This window comes from Oryctolagus cuniculus, chromosome 21 (genome assembly GCF_964237555.1).
Source record: "Oryctolagus cuniculus chromosome 21, mOryCun1.1, whole genome shotgun sequence".
NCBI lineage: Eukaryota > Metazoa > Chordata > Mammalia > Lagomorpha > Leporidae > Oryctolagus > Oryctolagus cuniculus.
The window spans coordinates 11,337,469-11,356,766 of NC_091452.1; the positions used below are offsets into that span (position 1 = coordinate 11,337,469).

A 19,298-nucleotide genomic window follows, 5' to 3' on the forward strand; every position below is an offset into this window, starting at 1 on the left:
TGGTACTAAGCGGGGGCGCGGGGAGTGGGCGCCCCAGGGGTGGCCGCGTGTCTGGCGGGGTGGCAGGAGTGCAGGCAACGCGCCGCCGCCCGGGGTGCCGGGCTGGGAGGAAGCGACCTGAGTGACCACCGGAGACAGCCGGCCACCGCCGGGGTGCGGGGCGCCTGAATCCGGCATAAAAAGGGGGGAAAAAGAGAAAGTAGGTCCAAGGCGCCTGCGCTGGAGACGCGGGAGGCCCACAGGCGCAAACGTGCGGGAAGCAGAGCGCCCCAGTGCCATTCGGCGCCTGCGTGACCTTGACGCTTTGCGCACCTTCCGGGGCTCGCCACGCTCGCGGGGGTAACCAAGGCGAGGGAAGGCTGCCGGGCCACGCGGACACCGGCCTCTCCTGGTTGGGGGGCCTTACCCAGACCCAAACCCGAGCTCCGGTCATCAGCGGGAAACCGAAGTGGCCCGGGGGATCGCATTTCAAAAGCTCAGACGGACTGGTGGGGCGGGGTGGGGAGACGGGAGTAGTGGACAGCCGCACGGACCGCACCCAATGTACCTGTCCAGGTTCCGACGTCCCCCCCTCTTAGCTGCTCCCCTCACCCCTGTTCCAAGGACTTCTCCCAAACCGAGTGGGCCAGGACAGGAGGGCCACCCGCGGTCCCCACAGTCTGGGGGCGGAAAACGCCTTGGGTTGGGGTCACAGGCGCTCTTCCAGTTGCTAGCAGGACAGGGACTTGGCCTACAGCTGCCCAGGCTGCTGGGACCTGGGCCGGCGGCCGCACAACAAGGCACCACCCTAGGTCTCAGGGCTGCACCCTCAGCACCCCTTTTTCTAGCTCCTCGGTGCAGCCTTTGGCCCCTAGCTGAGTCCAGCTTGGGGCCACAGTTTGAATGCAAAGGGCAGGAAAAACCCAGTGTGTGTGGGGTTCCAGAAGCCGGCCTGAGGGTCTCAGCCGCAAAGAGCAAACTACCCGTGTGCAGGCAGAATCCCCGCACCGGCCGGGCCCTGGGGCCTGGGAAGACCGGACCCAGCACATCCTGGCGGCGCGGGAAGACCTGAGGTCGCTGGAGGGGAGCCTGGGGCGCTCCCAGCCTAAGTTTTGCTCCTGGGCCCCACGGGAGAGGAAAACCGTGGGGCCGCTGGCTGGCGCACGCGATGGTGCTGTAATCCCGTCGGTCACGGCTGCCCCTGGGCTCATACCCGGAGAACACGGGGTCGGCTTTAGCACCCTGCTGCAGGCATTTGTAGATGGGGGTTTCCGTCCCTGGCCCACCTCTCGGGGAACAAAGGCTCTGCGGGGGAGGGGGGTCCCGGGACTTAGGCAGAGTGGCTCACCAGGAAGCTGAACTTCCACTAGGCGTGGCAGATGCACGAATTCAGAAACTCTGGTATCAAAAACTCCAAAGCCCCCCCCCCCCCCCAACAAAAGCCGGGACACAGCCTGCAGATTTCTCTATACGCGGGACGCAGCAGCAGGTGGAGCGCCACCTGAGCTAGCTATCCTGACTCAGCAAAGGCAGAGTCCGGCTCCCAAAGTCCCCCCTGTGCGGTGACTTCCTCGGCCGTACCTCGGGCTCTGCCTTTGTAACCCCGGGATAAGAGCTGTACACACCTGAGAGAGTTCATTGCCAGGGCTTAGGAGGGTCCTTTTTGGGGGAAGCCTCACCGAGCGCGCGTGCCCCGTCCATGCCAGCTTTTTTTTTTTTTTATGATCGCTGTTGTGAGTACTTTGAACACTAACATCTGTAACGTATACTTCTTGATTATACGCATCTTGATTGTAAAACAACCCAATGCATCTACATCCGGAACTGTCCCGCGCATGAACTCCCAAACCCAAATTGGCGGCGACGTCTACAGATGGAGCACGCACAAGAACACGCAAGCACACACGCACACACACACACACACACACGCATCCGTCTGACACCTGCGGGGCTTGGCGGCACTGCTGGCGCTCCCCTCACCGGCACACGCAGGGGCCCGGGTCGCCCCTCACAGCCACGCTCTTGGCTGGTTGCCGTGAGGTCAGATTTGGAAACCAGCGAGGCAGAAAGCGCGCGGACGCGAAGCGTTTCGGGCGTCTTGCAGCGCCCGAAGGCGGCTGCCTGTCTGCCGTCTCGGAGGGGAAAGGTCAGACCTGGTTTTTCCTCCTCGGAGGGATCTTTTTTTTTTTTTTTTTGAAGGGCCTGCACGTCTTTAACCTTCCCCACAAAGAGTGGCTCCCAACACTGCGCCTTAGCGCAGAGCAAGGCCCTCCACGCACGCACCGCGCGCGCCCGCGTGCTCACACCCGGCTCGGCTCCTTCGGGATTGCTAGGGCCTGGGAGGAGGGGGTGCGGGGTCATGACCCCTGCCTCTGCCCCTGCACGCCCTTCGGCCCCTGCAATTAGCGCCGGGAGGTCAACAGGAACCTTCACCCGCGGCTCCAAGCGCAGCCAAAGGCGACCCCAGCCCCTCCCCTCCGCCGGGCTCCGACGCCAGGGCTCAGCCAGGCTGGGGGCCGACCTTCCCGACGGGCGGGCGGGGGACCCCGGGAGCTCAGACCGGCACCCGTATTTGTCACCTTCAATCTGCAAATCACGGAGTCGCTGGGCCCTGCAGGCTGCGGTAGCTGACCATTGCCGGCGACCGTGAGGCCCGCTGCTCCCTCGAGCCGTGGCCTTTGTCCCCGCGGACGAAGCCAGTTTTTTTTTTTTTTTAATACACACGCGCGCGCACACACACACGGAAAACTTTCATAGTTGTAAAGCAGGAGAGTGCCCAGCCAAGGAGGATCCATGCCCGGGGTGGAATCCGAAGCGTGCAGGCTGGGGACAGGGTCTCCCTTCCCTAGCCACGCATCATGAATTCACCGTGTCCCCAGCCCGGCGGGGCCCTGGGCAGGGGTCCACGGAGATTCCCAGACGCAGCGGCTGGGCCCCTGGCGGGAGCGTTAAACACAGAAGCCCTTCCTCCCCTGCGCTTCCAAGCGCTCCAAGCCAGGCCAGGAAAGATCTGCTTTCCTCATCTGCAGCCCAACAAGAGCGAACGCGATGTCCGGGAAGGAGGTGACGGCGGCTTCTGCCCGCGCAGGGGAACGGGGAGGCGCAGGGAGAGGGGCGCGGGCTGGGGGCGTCGAGGACGACCAGGGGCAAAGGTGAGGAGCCCGAGTTCCGGGACCCGGGAGGCGCTGGGGTGCGGGGTAGCCGGCGGCGACCAGGGCGCATTGGTGGGCCAGACAGATAGGTGGCACTCGAAGCCTGGAGAACAGGCGAAGGCGCCGGCCCCGAGTGGCCTCGGCGGCCGCCGCCGCCGCCACCATAAAGCCCGCGGCGAGATTGCGACCGGCGCCAGGTGAGTAATAGGCAACGAAATCTGGAGAGATTGCGAGCCGTCCACCCCCTGTCCATCAGCGCCACGACGGTTACTCATTAACTCCACTATATACAGATCAGATCGACCGGAGATTAAAAAATGGAGAAGAAAGCCTGGAGGGAGGCCGGGCAGTGTCCCCAAATTCGGGGGGTGGGGGGCGGGTAGGCAGGAGGAACGCGGATCCGCAAACCCCTGCTTCCCTCCTGCCGGCTCCATTCTGTCCTCCCCCAGGTGGGGAGCGCGCGGAGGGGCGCCACCGACCCACCACCGCCTTCCCCCGGCGCGGGCACCGTGCGGCTAACCCGGGCCCAGAAGCCGACTCCTCCAGCGGCTGCGGCTGCTCGGAGGGCGCGCGCCCCTGCAACTCGCTGCGCCCCGAGGGGGGCAGCCGCCGCCCAAAGACGGTTCAGGCCTCCCTGCGCCCCGAGAGAGCGCAGGAGGTGCCCTGGGGTCCCCATGCGGCCGGCCCGGGATGGAGGGGACTTTGCCCTTCTCTCCCAAAGGTCTCGACCCCCAGCCCCTTGCAAGGACAAGAGGGCGGGGAGGAGGCTCTTCCTTGCCGGGCGGTCAAGAGGCCCTGAAGGTGACAGGACGTGGGGCCGGGCTGGCGGGCTCCAGGCTGGGGGGTGGGAGGGTGGGGTGAGGGGTAGTCGGCCGCCAGGCAGGCTCCGGCCGGGTCCTCAGCACGCGGCCCCCGAGGCGAGAACCTCTCCTGGCCGCCCGGGTCGGCGCGCACACCTCCGAGGCGAGGCTGGGGGTGGGGGGCTGGGGTGGGGTGGGGAGGCCAGAAGGCCGCCGCCGCCGGCCCTACCGTTTTTTATTGAATGTTTCAAAGATAAATTGAACTTCAAAAGGCAACTCCCCCAAGGGCCTGGAGGCTGGCCGGAGGGGAGGATGCCAACCTTGTGCGTGAGCCTCCCCCTGGGGGAGGTGAAACCTGCGCCGGGGGAAATCGCCTCGCCCTCCTGCCGCGGTGTCCCGGACTCGGAGAGGCGCCCGGGGTCAGCCGGCTCCAAACGGTGACGGCAGGGACGCCGAGTGCGCGTCCAGGCGCCTCCGCTTCTGGAAGCTGCGGAGCCGCCTCGCTCCCTCGCGGGGGTGGGGGGCATTCTGCTCGCCCGTTCCGTGCCAAACGCACCGGTGCGGACACAAGCAGAGGGGTTGGGTATTTAAAAAAACCAACAACAACAACAACTCGGATTCCCCCAGATCCATGTCAAAGGGAGCGCACACTTGAAACGCACGGGGTTCCCGGTGCCCGGCCAGTTTGGGTTGGATTCCGGTGGGCGAAGCCGACGTAGGGAGCAGCGCTGTCTGCTCCGATTAGCATTTAAGGATCTGAAATGACTGTTCTTTCCGAATTCTAATCAGGCCCCTTCCCGTCTCTCATTTTTTTCTTTTCTCTCTCTTTTTTTTCTCTCCCTAATTTAAAGGAAAAGTAATTTCAGATTGAAGCTGCTCCCTTCGCCGGAGTAAGGGACTTTGCTTTTTAGCTTTGTAACTTGAGTGACATCTCATTTCGGTTCACCTTAATTATTTAAAGGTGGGGGGAAGGGGATAGGCAAGAGACTGATCCTACCGAGGAAAGCACATAACACAAGGCCCATAGACATTTCAATAAAAATTTATTGAAATTTCAGTGATGTTTTAAAGAGAGAAGGGGGGGATACAGAAAACCAAAGAACTCATCAACAGCTATAACACAAAATACACCTTCTGTAAGCTCCTCTGAGCACCTGACTTTTGGACTGTGAAGGCAGCGCTATAGGCACTAACTCAAAACACCATCAGAGAATTCCAGACACTAGCAAATAGAAATACAAAAGAAAAAAAATTACAAGTCAAACCACAGTCCCTTCCACCCACCCCTGGGGCCACAGCAATTTCAGAACCACGTTGGGGTGTTGTATTTTCAGGAATTTCAAGTGGATTCTGGAAGGGGCACACCCCCTCCCCGATTTTGGCTAAAATAGGAAATAGCACTCTGGCCCCCCCCCCCCCACAATCTTGGACTTTAAAAACAAAAGAGATCAGAAAAAAAAAAAAAACCCATGTTGCAGATAAGTGTGTAGGTGTTGGTGCACAGTGTGTTTTTTCGGGTGTTAACAGCGAATTCTGTGATTTGGAGATAAAACCGGCGAGGAGAAACAACACAAAACCTTACAGGTGCGGGCCTATTTACAGAGCTTTATACAACAATGTCAATAAATTAAAGTTTTCATTTTCCAAGCATTCATATTCCACCTATTTACAAGGGTTATCAAATAATTACATAAATACTTTGTCTAATAGTCTCGCTCCTTCTTTATTTTTTTAAAACCTTGTTATTGCATATACAGGAAAGAGAAAACTGTCAAAGAAACACAACAGGAATCCTGCTACAGAGATTAATTAGAGAAAATAAATCCATACTTTTTTCTGTTGTCCCACCCCTCTCCTCCCTGGGGGTGCAGGCTTGGGGGGAAGGGGGTGGGATGATGTTTCTCCCCTAAAAGCTCAGAGTTCAAAATAAAAACCACAAATACATGACTGGGGAACATGCAAGAGACCTATAGCGGCTCTTCAAACATCACAGGAGTATTCAAAAGACAGACTTCCTTACTAGACACTAAGCTAGGATGGCAGTGACACCCCTGGGTGCCCCGCGGTGCTCCCTCAGGGACCCCAGGAGAGTCGCTGAAGTTACTCATCTTCACACACAGAATCGCGTTCGTGTATGCATTTGTCCCCTTCTTTTAAAAAACAAAAAACAAAAAATTTGCTTTTTGTTTCCACTTGACACAGCGAAGGAAAAAAAAAAAAATATATATATATATATATAAATCCACAGGGACCAGGAGGCTCTCTGCACCTCCTGCCCCTCCCGGTGGGCCTGGCTGCAAGTTGCCTGGGACTTCAATGTCTCCACTCCCACTCCCCAACAACTCGAGACCACAGGCGCGCTTCGGAGCTCCCCCACCCCCACCCCACCCGCGGCTCTGGGGCTAGATCCAGGATACAGAAGCATTGCTAAGAAGCCAAGGCGCCAAGGCCTGGCTCTAGAACGTTCTGTCCAGGGAGGCCGGCACCCCTGGCCCCTATGACCGCCGAAGGGGACGGCTACACCCTCCCCTCTCCCCCGCGCGCCGCCGCAGGCCCGCTGGCTTCTTGGCCATCCCACAAAGTGCACGGCAGACTGGACTGGACTGGAATGGGCAGAATCCGGGGCGCGGGGCTCTAGGGGGACGAGCTGCGGGACCGGTCGGGCTTGGCCTCCAGGCCGCTGACCAGCCGCTGGATGCTCTGAAGTTCGCTGGTGGCCGCCTCCTTGTCGGCGCACAGCTTGGGCGACAAGGACACGGAGCTGGACGACAGCGTGGAGGAGCGGCTGTTCAGTTCCGAGCCCGAATCCACGGCCCCCGAGGCCGGGCTGGCGGCCAGGGCGGCGGCTTTGGCGTCCAGGGGCCCCGCGGCCGCGGCCATAGACGGCAGCGCGGTGCTGAGCAGGCCGCTGCTGTCGGGGACCGGCACGGGGATGGAGTAGGGGCTGTAGCGCAGCCGCGGGCGCATGCTGTTCAGGTTGAGGAAGGGGTGGCGGTGCACCGAGCTGGAAGCCGCCGCCGCCGCCATGTACGTGTACGGATAAGGGAACAGGCTTCCGAACGGCGCCATGGCCAGGCCCTGCGGAGGAAGAGGAGCGCACGCAGCGAGTCAGCCGAGCGAGCGGGGGCGGGGCCGCGCCCACCACGCGCCCCCGCCCCAGCCGGGATCCCTGGGTCTTTTGGAGGCTGGGGGTGGGGGCTTCGCTCCGTGTCACCCCTGCCCCCAGGGAGGGAGGTGGCAGATAATTGGCACACTTCTTGGAACCAGCGCCCGGGGACAGGCCCGCGGGGAATCTCTCCCCGGGTAAGTCGGGCATCTGTTAAATGGGACCGCAGAGTGCATGTGCCCCGGAAAGGGGGCTGAACAAAAACACGAGGGGAGGGATTATCAGACTCTGGGGAGGAAGGGAGGGTTGGCCTCCTTCTCTCTTACAGTCTTTCCTAGAAGTTTTCTAAAAGGGAGGGGGGAGCTTGAGCAAAAGGAAGTGGGGGGGAGAGGAGGGAAGGTGCACCCAGGGGCTGGGAAGCAGGAGGGCCGCACTCAGCTGGGGCTGCAGGATGTACAATGCAGGGTCCCGGGCCCAGGCTAGTTCCCCCGTACCAGGTCTCAGGACGCCATCAGTGCCCCTGGGTGCACCTTTCCTGGCCCACCTGTGTCGGGGCTGCCAGGAGAAGCCAGCCAAAGCTGGGAGGAGCCCAGGAAAGCCAGAGGCCGGCTCTTGTCTGCACGCCCTCCCCCCTGGGCAGGGGAGGCGGCTCCTGCTCCAGCCTCCTTGGCCGAGAGAAGGGAGACGAATGCCGGCAGACAAAACAAAGGCGAGAGCCGCGGGGAGCCGCGGAGAACCTCTCTCTGAGCGAATGCAGCGGCCTGCCCTGCCGCCCTGTACCCGGCACAGCTGTGGGACCAGACGCACACGCCTGCCACAGCCCCTGCCGGGCCCTCTCCGCTGACATTCCCCACCTGAGCACCAATTAACCCTTCACGGAACAGGCTGGGCTGCCCGGGCTGGAAAGGCTTCAAGGCCTAAGAGGGAACTCCCACCCAGGGAGCGACACCCCCCACCCCTGCCCCAGCCAGGACCCTGTTCCCAAGGGAAGGATGGGACTGGGAGACACTGCAGCCCTGCAAAAGCTGAGATGGAGTCAGATCTGCCAGTGCCAGCTGTGTGACCTTGGGCAAGTTACTTGACATCTCTGGACCTCTCTCCCTCCATCTGAAAATCAGAGCTCATCCCAGTACTATGGGAGGGTTGGACCAAGCAAGTGGGAATAGACCAAGAACCTGCTCCCTTGCTACTCCCCCTGGGAACTGCCCTCAGGAAGGCATTGTAAAGAATTTCCTGGTGGGGAGGGGCCGGGTGAGGTTAGGAGGAGATAGATGAGCCCAGCACCTAGTCCTGGATCAGTCGTGACAATAATGAAGCTGCCAGACAAGGGGGCTGGGGGGATGGCCCGGAATCCCAGGGCAGAGGGACCAGAGCCAGTGGGGGAGGGGAGGATAAATACCTGGGAAGCCAAGACGTGCTGCTGGAGGTGGAAGGGCAGGGTGGCGGCCGAGGCCCCGGACAGCCCCTGCGCCGCGGCCGCCGAGGCCATGGCGGTGGAATCCAAGCCCGAGACGCCGGTGGAGGCCCCGGACACGGTGGCCAGCAGGGGCCCCATGCCAGCCGCCATACTGGAGAAGGCGCCACCCATGGCGAACTGGCCGGGGTGCAGGAAGAGCGGGTGCCCGTTGAAGAACTGCTGGCCGGCGAGGCCCGGGGCGAAGCCGAGGCCGGGCAGCGGGCCTTGGGCCAGGTGCGCGGCGGCCGCGTCCGTCTGCACCGAGAGCGGCGCGAAGACCTCCTTGCCCGGCGGCGCGCGCGCCTCCTCCAGCTTGGACGTGGCCGCGCCGTCGCGGCCCGGGCTGCGGCGCTCCTCGGCGCCCAGGCCGCGGGTGCTGGACGAGATGGTGGCCGGGCTGTGGCGCGAGTCGGGCGATGCCTTGTCGGGCCGCCCGCTGTCCCGGGGCCGACCGGCCGCCTCTGCAGCGAAGAGGTGCGCCTTGCCCCCGGGGCTGCCCTTGTCGCGGCCCGGCTCCTCCGACGTGGTGGTGGAGATCCTGGCTGCTTCGCAGGCCTCGGGGCCGTGGTCCTCTTTGCTCTCGGCCTCAGCGTCGCTCTCCCCCTCGCTGGGACACAGATCTACAGTGGGAGGAGGAAAGGAGCAGCCTAAAGTTAGGGCCTGAGCGCCGCCAACGCAGGCCAGGGCGCCCCTGGCTCCCAAGTCTGAATCCCACCCAGCTTCCAGGCTCGGCAGCCCTGGGGGAGCCCCTCATCCTCACCTCACCTCAGTCTATGCATCCACAAAATGGGAATAAGGATCCTGAACAACTTGTGGAGTTCTTAAGCTCACAAGGAATTTCTAGTTTGGTGTGGAGCTTGTTCCCCCACCCCCGCCACCCCAGGGGCAGCTCTCTTGTTATCATGAACCTGGCTTCTGTTTGTGCGAGGGTCCATTGCCCTCCTGCTGTATCAGCAAAAGTTGTGGCATGTGTTTCTCCATCGTGCTGCAGGTCAACTTGAAGAATAAAAACGAATTTGCTCTGAAAGTCACAGCTGGACCCCAGCCAGCCACTTGGAAGCGGCACCTTCCACAAGTGTGCGGGTTGTTGGGGAGGCCTTGTTTGGGGAGAACCCCGCTGTCTGAACTGGAATGAAATTCAGGCCCCTCTCTCTCCTCCCATGCTCACCCTCCCCCCCCCCACACACAGCCTTCGTGTGTCTGTCCCAGCCGGGACGGGCAGAGATGGGCGCTCCCTGCTTGGGGACAGCCAAACAATCACAGCCTCTTTTTTGCTCTCACCACACCCTCTGTGGGTGTCCGACCAGAGAAGAAAAAGGGGCCCTGGTTTATGTTTAAAGCTTAACCGGACTGAAGACATGAGCTGCTATTGTTATTACACTTACAAACAGGTTCCTTCTGGTCGAGGGCGCGCGGGCCAACTTGCTCTTTTAACACAGGAAGCCCACTGGGGCTCTGAACTCTCTCTGCCAGCCCCACCCCTGCCCCCAGTGGGTCTCCCACCCATCCCACCCAGGTCAGCTGCTCTGGAGCTGGTGCAGGCCCTGCTCTCCTGCCTGCCCAAATTCCCTGCTGCTGGGGGGGGGGGGGGGTCAGAGACTCTTGGTTTGGAGGGAGGGAGGGAGGTGGGAGAGAGAGAGAAGCACAAACACCCCCACCCCCAGCCCAACCAGGCTTTGAGGGATGAGGTTCTGAGCTCTCCAGTACCTGCGGGCCCTTGGGGAGGGACACACCCCAGGGGCCACCTGTCTGGAAGGCACTCCCAAGGGCGAGTGTCAGGGCCTGTGCCCCTTCCCTGCACCGCGGCCAACGCAGGGGCCCAGGCTCACCTTTGAGGTTCGAGGTCCCCACCGTGGAGACGGCGGGAGAAGAGGCTTGAGCGAAGCAGCTGAAGGCGGCCTGTTCACTGGAGGACTCATCCGAGGTCCCGTTCTCTTTTTTGTGTCTTTCATCAAACACGCGCATGGACTGCAGGGTGAGCTGCTTCCTGTGGCAGAAGTCCCCACTCAGCATCACAGAACGCGACCCCCGGCTCCCCTCCTGGCTTCCTCCCCATCCCAGGGCAGGCATGCATGCACACGTCACCTTGCCTGCACGCCACCCAGGGGCCACCCCGATTCCCTGAACTCTGCTTGCCCAGGGCAACGCACAGACCCTCTGTCCAGGCCGCCAGGGCGGGGAGGAAGGAGGAATGAATGAATGAATTCAAGATCAAATTCAAGATCGGGGCGCCATCAGGGAAGGTCTGTGCACTTTTGTCTGCAGGAGCACAGGGCGGTGGCGGCCTCACAGAGCAAGGGGGCACGGGGGTGTCTGGCCCTGGGGAACACCAGCTCAGCCTAGCAAACCCTTGCAAGGGCCCGGGAGGAAGTGTTTATTTCATGGTGCACTTCACTGTAACCGTTTCAGCAGCACATTAATTGGAGTAAAAATTTATTTAGATGTTAGAAATTATTTTTAATGCCTATCCCCTCAAGGGAATAGGTGAAAAATTGAGGGTGATTTTCTGGATTTTAGAAATTCTTTGACTAGGGGTGGGGGAAGGGAGGGCTTCGTGCACACATACTCCCCAGCTGTCTACTTAATGCAAAATGATACATGGGCCCTTGAAGGAGGGCGGGAGCCACAGGCTGCTCTGGGGTCCCCAGCTCTGCCTGATGGCATTTGGAAGGCAAAAGTACAAAAATTCCACACCATCTGTGAATATCTGGTCCTGTCCTGGGACCAACCCAGGAGGAACTTCCATTAATTAGGAACCAATAAGTGTCCTTATATAATCTGTGAGCCTTGATACTTTTTCTCCCAGAAATAACCGTGGCGTAGCCCAGTTAATTTCCTTCAAAGTAATAATGCATAAAAATGGACGGTGGCCCAAGGGGACTGAGTTATCTTCTATCCACTCTTCCCAATAATTCATTTTGAATACTTGAAAGCTGGACCCCAGAGAAGAGGCGCTTTCTCGAAATTATCTGAGAACAGAGTCCCTGTCTCAACTCACCTTTTTTCTCTCCGCCCATTTCCAGTGTCCCGGAAACCTTTTGCGAAAGGGTTATTGTCTATTTTTAACTGAGTTATCTAGAGGAGGAAACAGCAAGAGAGAGAGAGAAACATTGGCCTCAGATTCTGGGAGGTTGCTGGAGTCTTGCCCCCAACCCAAAGCCTCCTGGGATGGGTCAGGGGCAGGAGAAAGGGGGCTAAGATGGTGGCAGGAGTTTGGAGGGGGCCGTGGAGACGCCACAAGGAACCCTACCAAGACTTGTGTCTTCCCTAGGAGGCTAAACCAAGGATTCCAGGCTAAAAGGACCCAAATACGTTTTTTCTTTGGGCAGCTGAGAGCTTGGGTTTAGAAACAAAAACATCATCGAAATTGTCCACAGGAAAACCTGTAGCTCTTCAACTTGTGCTTTTACTTGGATTTCTTTATCCAGAGCAATTAATCATAAAATATATTGTGATGTTCTCCCCTACCTTCACACACACACACACACAGCATACACTCCAACCTTTTCCATAATCTAATAAAATGATTTATGGGACTTCACTACCCTTGTGCTGGAGTGAGTTTGATTTTTTTTTTTTTTTTTTGCTGGGGGTGGGAGGAGTGGTTTGAGGAATTACAATATTGACAATTACAGATTTAAAAGGACGGAGTGACCACTGGAAACATTTGTTTTCATTTATTTTCTCTGCCACCGCCATTAGGTGGAGAAGGCCCGCGGCCCCTTTGTCTGATCTGATCAAAAATGCTGCATTTTATTATTACATTAACAACTGAGTTTCCCAGGAATCCGGGTCCAGAGGGAGCCAGCACTTTGCAGGCTGAGGGAAAAGGCTGTAATATGGAAGCTTTCAAATCCCTTGCAGAGTTACTCAGGGATGGGAAAGGGCCCCTTGGTTGGGTTCTTGTTCTTGGAATACACTGCTGAGGGCAGGCACTTCAGAAGGGGTCCAGACTTAGGGAACCCTCCCGTCGGGTGTCCCCAGGGACAGTGGGCTTGCAGAAAGCCAGGGGCTGTCAGCTCACCGGCACTCCGCACTTGCACAAGGTGAAGAGCCCCCAGCCCCTCCCCCAGCCCCTGTCCAGCTGCGAACTGGTGGAGCGGCAGCAAGGGGCGCTCTCTGTGTCTCTTACAGTCTATGCCCGTGACCTTTAGGCCACAGCAGCTCTAGACTCCAAGGGCTGCCCCATCGGAGGCTCCGTCTTCCTTCAGCCTCCAGGGGAAAGAAAACTTCTGATGAAGTGGGGACTTTGACCGTGTAAACTGAAAAGCAGGACTGTGATCAGGGTAGGTTATTCCAACCACGCAAGCACGCACGCACGCACGCGCACGCACACACACACATCATAAAAAACACAGCAGCATAAAAGGTAATAAAAACCAGACCAACTACTCGGGATTTCTGGGGAGCAGAGCTGGTCTCCACCAGGACGCTCCTTCCAGGATTCCCAGGGGCTTTTGCCTTAAATTGTTAGCTGATTCCTTGGGAACCTGATTTCTGGATCCTTCTTCCTGAAGGGGCAAAGGATGAACAAAGTCTGGAGGAGCGGCGTGGGAGAGGGCGGGGTTTGGGAGGGTGGATCGGGGGCGACCGTGGGCACAGGAGCCTCTTCCTGGCGCAACTGGCTCAGCGTTTTAAAAATCAGCATTGGCTTCTTAGCTGCTGGGGTTTTATTTTGTTCCCTTCCCTGCCCCCATTGTGGGTGCCAGCTCCCCTTTCTCACAGATATCGCGCGCACAAGGAAGGTCAGAGCCCCAGAGCAAGCTCAGGACGCACAACCCCCTCTCTGGTAACTTTCTCAGTCAGATGCAGGGCAGATCAAGGGGGAGGAGAAAGACCATCCTTGGAAAGAAAGCCCCTCGGTTACCTTATCGTTCTGGTATGCAGTCACGGCGATGAACTCGGTTTCGGGAAACAAGTACGTCCGAAATGTACTATAAGGGAGTTTCAGGATGTCATTGGCTCTTACGATGTGGAACCGCGGCTGGTATTTGTGCATGGAGTTCAGTATGGTCTGCAGGGGAGCAGGAACGGGAAACACGCACACACAAACAGACACACACACACACACAAAGGATTTAGCAAGACAGGCGGGGTCTCTCCAGCCCCTGCCTCAAAGCCATCTTCCCACCGCAGGGTGCCACACTTGGCCCGAGCCCACCTCCTGGGAGTACCTCCTCGGGTACGTTCGGATCTTATCTATCGGAGAATCCAAACCATGGTGCCTCAATTTCCACAGGGTCCCCCCCCACCCTCGCCAGCTAAGGTGCATTGGCACCTTGAACCCTAGCCTACCTGAGTACCAAAACTATAATTCCCCTGCCACGTTGCGTGATCGCTTGGGAAGGCCAAAGTCTTAAAAGATAGAGAAAAACATGCATTTTAATTTACAAAATGATTCAGTGCTTATAAGCGCCCACTAATTGACGCGCCCAATCCACTTAAAGCCCTGAACGACTGAACTCCAGAGTGGAATATTTATGCCTTAATCAAATCAAGAGCTTCAAATGCAATTCCTGCCCGCTGAGGATATTTTCGTGCCATTCACGTCTTCCCGGGCCTGATCTCCATGCTTCCCCTTCGCTTATCACTGTTTATTTTATTGAAATGCTGGGGAGGGGTGGCCGCAGGGGCGAAAGGTCCTTTGCCTGACTTTTGCGGGCCACCCCAGTTCTCACCAAGTATCTTAAGCATTCCCACGCCGACTACGCGGATGGATGCACTCCACACACACACACACACACACACACACAAGCATGCACGCACCATGTTTCTACCAAGGATCTCGGGCCTCGTCTCCGGGAAACCTAACTCTCACCTAAGCCCCAATTATTTTCTCCTAGGAGAGAGTCAATTTCTAAAAATGTCCTTACACCCTTTAGCCAACATGAGCAAGGCTTGGAAGCGCAAACCCTCCCAAGAAATAACGCGGCTGGTTTCAAAACGCCACCGGCAGGTTTTCTCTTTACAACAAAACAGATCCTTCGTGCTGAAACTGACTCTAGGGCTTTGGTTTTTCTTTTTCTTTTTTCTTTCTTTCTTTCTTTTTTTTAACCCTCACTGTCAGGTCAGGCAGCCGTCTACCAAGGATCTGGGATCGGGAGAGACACAGAAGCCCGAGCAGAACGGCAGGCCTCCCGTGACCCACACAGCAACAGCTGGGAGTCCTGGTCTCGGGGCAGATCGACCGAGTTTGCTTGCATTAAAGCAGAACTCTGGGGAAAGCGAGGCAGAGAAAAAAAAGGCTCTGGCTGACAAGTGGAATGAGACTTACAAATCCATGCTTGTCCGAGATGTTGTTGGTGAGTTTCAGTTTGTGAAAGGTAACCACTTTGGACATCCACTGCTCTCCGGTGGCAGGACTGTCCGGATGAATGTACATCCTTTTGGGCATCTCCGGGTCGGCCTTGCCTGCCACCATCCACCGCGAATTGTGGAATTTATATCGGCAGTCATCTGCAGCTATAATATCCATCAGCAAAATGTATTTGGCTTTTTTATCGAGTCCTGAACATCTCACTTTAAATGGAGGAAACATTCGCCTACAATGGGAAAGAATTGAAAAAAAAAAAAAGGGAGGAGGAGAAAGAAAAAATAACAAAAGAAAAAGAGCGAGAAATCACTCAGAAGCTTGGGTTTGATTTCATCCTGAAATGTGTTAACCAAGTTTAAAACGTCCCACTGTGATGGCACACATCTGTTTTTCCCAAATAGTGCAACGGGGTTCAACATCATCTCTTTCCACCCAGAAGCATTCAACACGTCCAATGGCTCCAGTCCCAGGACCCAACACAGATGCACCGTGGCAAGGCACTGATCTGCACCCTCTAATAATCTCTTTCTCCCCCCGTCCCCGCAGGACTGCGAAGCCTGCCGCCCCCCTTTTTAGGGAAGTCGAGGCCTGTGCCTTATTCTGTAGGTCGCTAAACGCGAAAACAGCTCGGGGGTAGGATTGCGGTGAAATGCGCTCACCCCAGGCCAGACTCTGCCAGCACCTATGCAGGAGAAAAAATGCTACACTTCCCCCAGGACGCGGGGCATCAGGTGGCACCCTCCCTGCCTCTGGCCGAGCCGAGCCGAGCCGGGAGTCCCGCTCTGGCGAAATGAAACCGGACTTAGGAAGTTCTAACTCCGAGCTTCCCCTAGCGGGCTGGACTCCCAGGCCTCACACAACCCGGCTGTCGGCTGTGGACACAGGGATCCGGGAGCTCCCCTGGCTGCCGGCTCAAGTCCCCAGGCCCCTCCACACCGGCCAGCCTGGGGCACCACATTGCTGCTGATCACACAGAAGTGTTGGCAGTTCCCAGAAGGGAAGCCCTTCGCTGTGGAAACTGCCTAAATGCGCTGTGGCTTTGCGGAACACATGGTGCCAAACCCTGGTCTCACTTTGGAAGGAGACAGGAAGTTGAAGACATCAAGGGGGGATTTTATACATACATATAAATATATATATATAGTTTTCTTTTAAATCCTTTCCTCTTTACGTCCGACTTCCATGCTGTTTTTAAATCTGATAGTCGCAGGCAAGCGTTGGGCCAGGGCAAGGAGTTGGAAACCTCAAGCAAAACACGGGGTAGGACACTCGCACCGACACAAGCGGTGTGCACAGCCTGGCTGGCTCCTCGGGTCTGCGAGCATAATCTTAATTATCCAAAATTGCCTGTTGAACTCTCCCTCCGGTCACGGACACGTGAGGCCAACAGCTCCAGCCGTCCTTAGATTTGGCCCTGACCCCTGGCAGCAGGGGCTTCGGCCCCCTCACACCCAGAGGCCCCCAAACTGCAGAAGGGCAGGCGGGGAGAGAGGGGCAGGCCTCCCACTCCCAGGCATAAGACAAGATTTGCACCCTCCCCGGCTCCCCGAACAAAATGAAACAGCCACAGGACACAGCATTCACAAAGAAGTCAACGGGATCCGGAATGGAGTGAGGGCTTCTTGGGGGGTAGGGGGGTTTCTGCCTCTCTGCAGGGAACCCCAAACCTCTGAGGGGGTGGGAGGAATCCTGTCTGCCCCGAAAGGAGCTATGCCGGCGCCCAGGTAAGCAGAACGGCCCGCCGCTGAGACAGGGCCCCGGGAGTCTCTGCACACTCGGTGCAGGCAGCTAAGTTTTCGCCCCAGCCGTAAGGACTGGCAAACCAGCTTCCTGGGAGGAGAGGGAGGGAGAGGCGCCTCCAGGGCCTCCGGCGAGGGGGCCTCCGTGGCCTGGGCGCTTACCTTCCCGACTTGGTAATGACCATCTCGGTGCCCCGCTTGTGGAACTGATCCCAGAGCTCTTTGGCCTCCAGGTGCACCTTGGGGTCGTCTTCCACCTCCTCTTCGGGCTCCATGGTCTTGAGAGGCCTCAGGTGCGCCTGTGGCCCCAGGGACGAGAAGGGGATGCCGGTCTCGGCCGCCCCTACCAACTGATCCATGATGGGCTTGGCCAGCGCGCCGGGCAGCGAGAGCGCCGCGGCGCCGGTGGGCGGCAGCGTGAGCGCGGGGAAGAAGGGCGGCTGGTGCCCCAGCACCGCGCTCATGGCGAAGTCCGGCGCCCGGTGAGGCAGAAAAGGGTGGTAGGCCATGCTGGTCCCAGGGATCACCGGATCTCTCATGGAGAGGTTCATGCACTCCGGGCGGGCCCCAGTCCGCGGCGGCTGCTGCTGGTGAGCTTTTGGTTTCTTGTCTTTTGGTTTCTTGTTTTGTTGTTCAACAGCAGCACATAGTTTTTGTTGTGGTGGTTGTTTTAAGAAAAAAAAAAGCCAAAAAAAAAAAAAAAAAAAGAAGAAGAAGAAGAAGGAATCGCAACGAAAGCACTTCAAAGGGAGGGGAGGGAAGTGCGTTTCGCAGCCAGAGCTAGAGAGGAGGAGGCGAGCGCCCGGGAGACATAGTCGCTGCGGGCGCGGCGTCGCTGCAGCCCCGGGTCCCCGGCGTCCCGCCCCAGCCCCAGCCCCCGGGTCCTTTGTTGCCAGTGCGGTCGGCGCTCCTGGAAGACTTTCCACCTTCTCCCCCGCCCCCCTGGCTCGCTCTCTCCCTCTCCCTCGCTGGGGGCTTCCGCAAGCTGCGCCGGGCCCCGGCTTTCGCCCGGAGCGAGCGAGCTGCAAAAGTCTCTCGGGGGCGGGGAGGGAAAAAAATTTAAAAAAAAAATTAAAATCAGTGAGATGGAAACCCCCCCTCTAGCAGCGCCGTCCGAATTCGAGCTGCGCCCAGGCTGCGGCTCGCCCTCCTGCTCCTCCGCTGAGCGCCTCCGCAGGCTGTCTCGGGCTCAGTCCCGGTCTTGCCGTACTTTTTCGGCCGGGCCTCTCTCGCTTCCTCGTCCTACAACGTGAGCGAATTCGCTTCCTAAATCTGCGTCCAGGCGCGCAGGCTAGGCGGGATTCAGCGAGGAATACGGAGAGGAGGGGGCGAGAGAGAGAAGAGAGAGAGAGAGGAAAGAGAGAGAGAGAGAGAGAGAGAGAGAGAGAGAGCGCGCGGCGAGCCGGCGAGGAGAGGGAGGGCGCGCGAGAGAGCGAGCGGAGCTCCGCGCCTCCCTGCTCGGCCTCCGAACTCCCCGGGGCGTCTGCTCCGCGGCTCTAGAAGCTGGGGCTGCGCGGTGGGCCGCGGGGAGCCGGAGGCCTCTTGATTGGCTCTTTGACGCTTTCGGACCAATTGTGTCGCTGCATAGGCGTGGTTTTCACAGGTCGAGTGCTGGGGGACAGAGCCGAGTTATAAAAAGAAGGTGTCGGAAACGGTAACGTCGCTGCGCCGCACCGGTCCTACTGCCTGTCCCGTGAATATGTCAACACGATCCGAGGGCGGGCGGGAGCCGCCGCGCCGCGCCGCGCCGCGCGCGCCCCGAAGTCGCCTCTAGGTGGCCGATCCCGAGATCGCCGCAGCCCCCGAGCGCGCTCGCGCCCGCTCAGCCCACGTCTGAAATGCCTCGGTCCTCCAGCCCCGGCTCCCCGGAGGAGGCAGGGCCTGGGAGGAAGGGGGAGGGAGCGAGGGAGGGAGGGAGGGAGCGAGCGAGCGGGCGGGCGAGCCAGCCCGACCGCGAAGGCGGAGAGCGCTCCCGGGCGCCGGGCAGGGGCGCTCTCCGGCCGCCGCGGCCCGGTCTCTTCTCCGGCCCTCGCTCTTTCCCCCTCCCCCGGCCCCGGGCGAGCCGAGCGGGCAGCCGAGCCTCCCCGCGAGCTGCCATTCGGCCGCTGCGCGCAACAAAAGCCGGCGGCAGCAGAGACTCCGGGCGTGCGCGCTCTGCGGCCCCACGTGGAGCCAAGCTCCGCCTGGCCGCCGCCGAGCGAGTGCCGAGCCCTGGAGTCTCGGCGCCCGGCTTCCTTGCGCCTGAGTCCGGGGACAGACGAGCACCGAGATGTGGCCAGATCTCGGCACGCGCGCATGGGGGCTCCCGTCTCTCCCAGGCCTCACCCGCAGCCATGTGCGGAGGACCCCCACCCGGGGCATTTGTACCAGAACACGCGTCCCCCAAAACACGTACACGCGAACACGTACACAGCCTGCGTGGCTGGCCCTGTCTCTGCGCGCACTCCGGGAGACAGACTCTCGTTTGGTTTTTTTGGAAATGCATTTACTAGCCATTTTGCACGCGAGTCCCGTGTTGTGTTCCACGGTGGGGGAGCAGGCAGGGGAGCGGGGTGCAGAGGGAGTGTACAGAGCCGCGCAGTGAGCGCCGAGACTGGGCGGATTCTGGGCCTGCCCCCTCCAGGCCGCTGCCCCCGGCGCTGCCGGCGAGGGGTGGGCGAGTTGCCTGGGGGGAGGTGCGCCAGTCTAGTATCTTCCCCAGGCATCGCGCTTATCTCTCGATGCCGCGGTTCTTTCTCCACCCGGGCGGGCAC

At 59.2% G+C, this 19,298-nt stretch overlaps 1 protein-coding gene across 2 annotated transcripts; it reads right to left on the minus strand.

Annotated features, from left to right (window-relative positions):
• Window positions 1-4,957: 4,957 nt before the first annotated feature.
• TBX3 (T-box transcription factor 3) lies at window positions 4,958-18,405 on the minus strand. 2 transcript variants are annotated; one of them, XM_051826596.2, is made up of 8 exons: window positions 16,708-18,405; window positions 14,768-15,035; window positions 13,789-13,848; window positions 13,361-13,507; window positions 11,492-11,568; window positions 10,323-10,480; window positions 8,437-9,113; window positions 4,958-7,009 (listed from the first exon to the last, which is right to left on the minus strand). In XM_051826596.2, the coding sequence occupies exons 1-8, from the start codon at window positions 17,094-17,096 to the stop codon at window positions 6,566-6,568; spliced, it is 2,220 nt and encodes a 739-aa protein (XP_051682556.1). In that variant the 5' UTR covers window positions 17,097-18,405; the 3' UTR covers window positions 4,958-6,565. The 2 variants fall into 2 exon arrangements, with proteins under 2 accessions (XP_051682556.1, XP_051682557.1); XM_051826597.2 differs by lacking the exon at window positions 13,789-13,848 and having other exon boundaries at window positions 16,708-18,397.
• Between the last annotated feature and the right edge of the window lie 893 nt (window positions 18,406-19,298).

Coding starts and splice junctions, on each gene's coding strand:
- TBX3 (XM_051826596.2), bottom strand. CDS start 17,096: ATGAACCTCTCCATGAGAGATCCGGTGATCCCTGGGACCAGCATGGCC. Junction 13,508..13,788: donor ATTATAGTTTTGGTACTCAG/GTAGGCTAGGGT, acceptor GCTCCCCTGCAG/ACCATACTGAACTCCATGCA. Junction 7,010..8,436: donor AGCACGTCTTGGCTTCCCAG/GTATTTATCCTC, acceptor CTTCCTCCGCAG/GGCCTGGCCATGGCGCCGTT.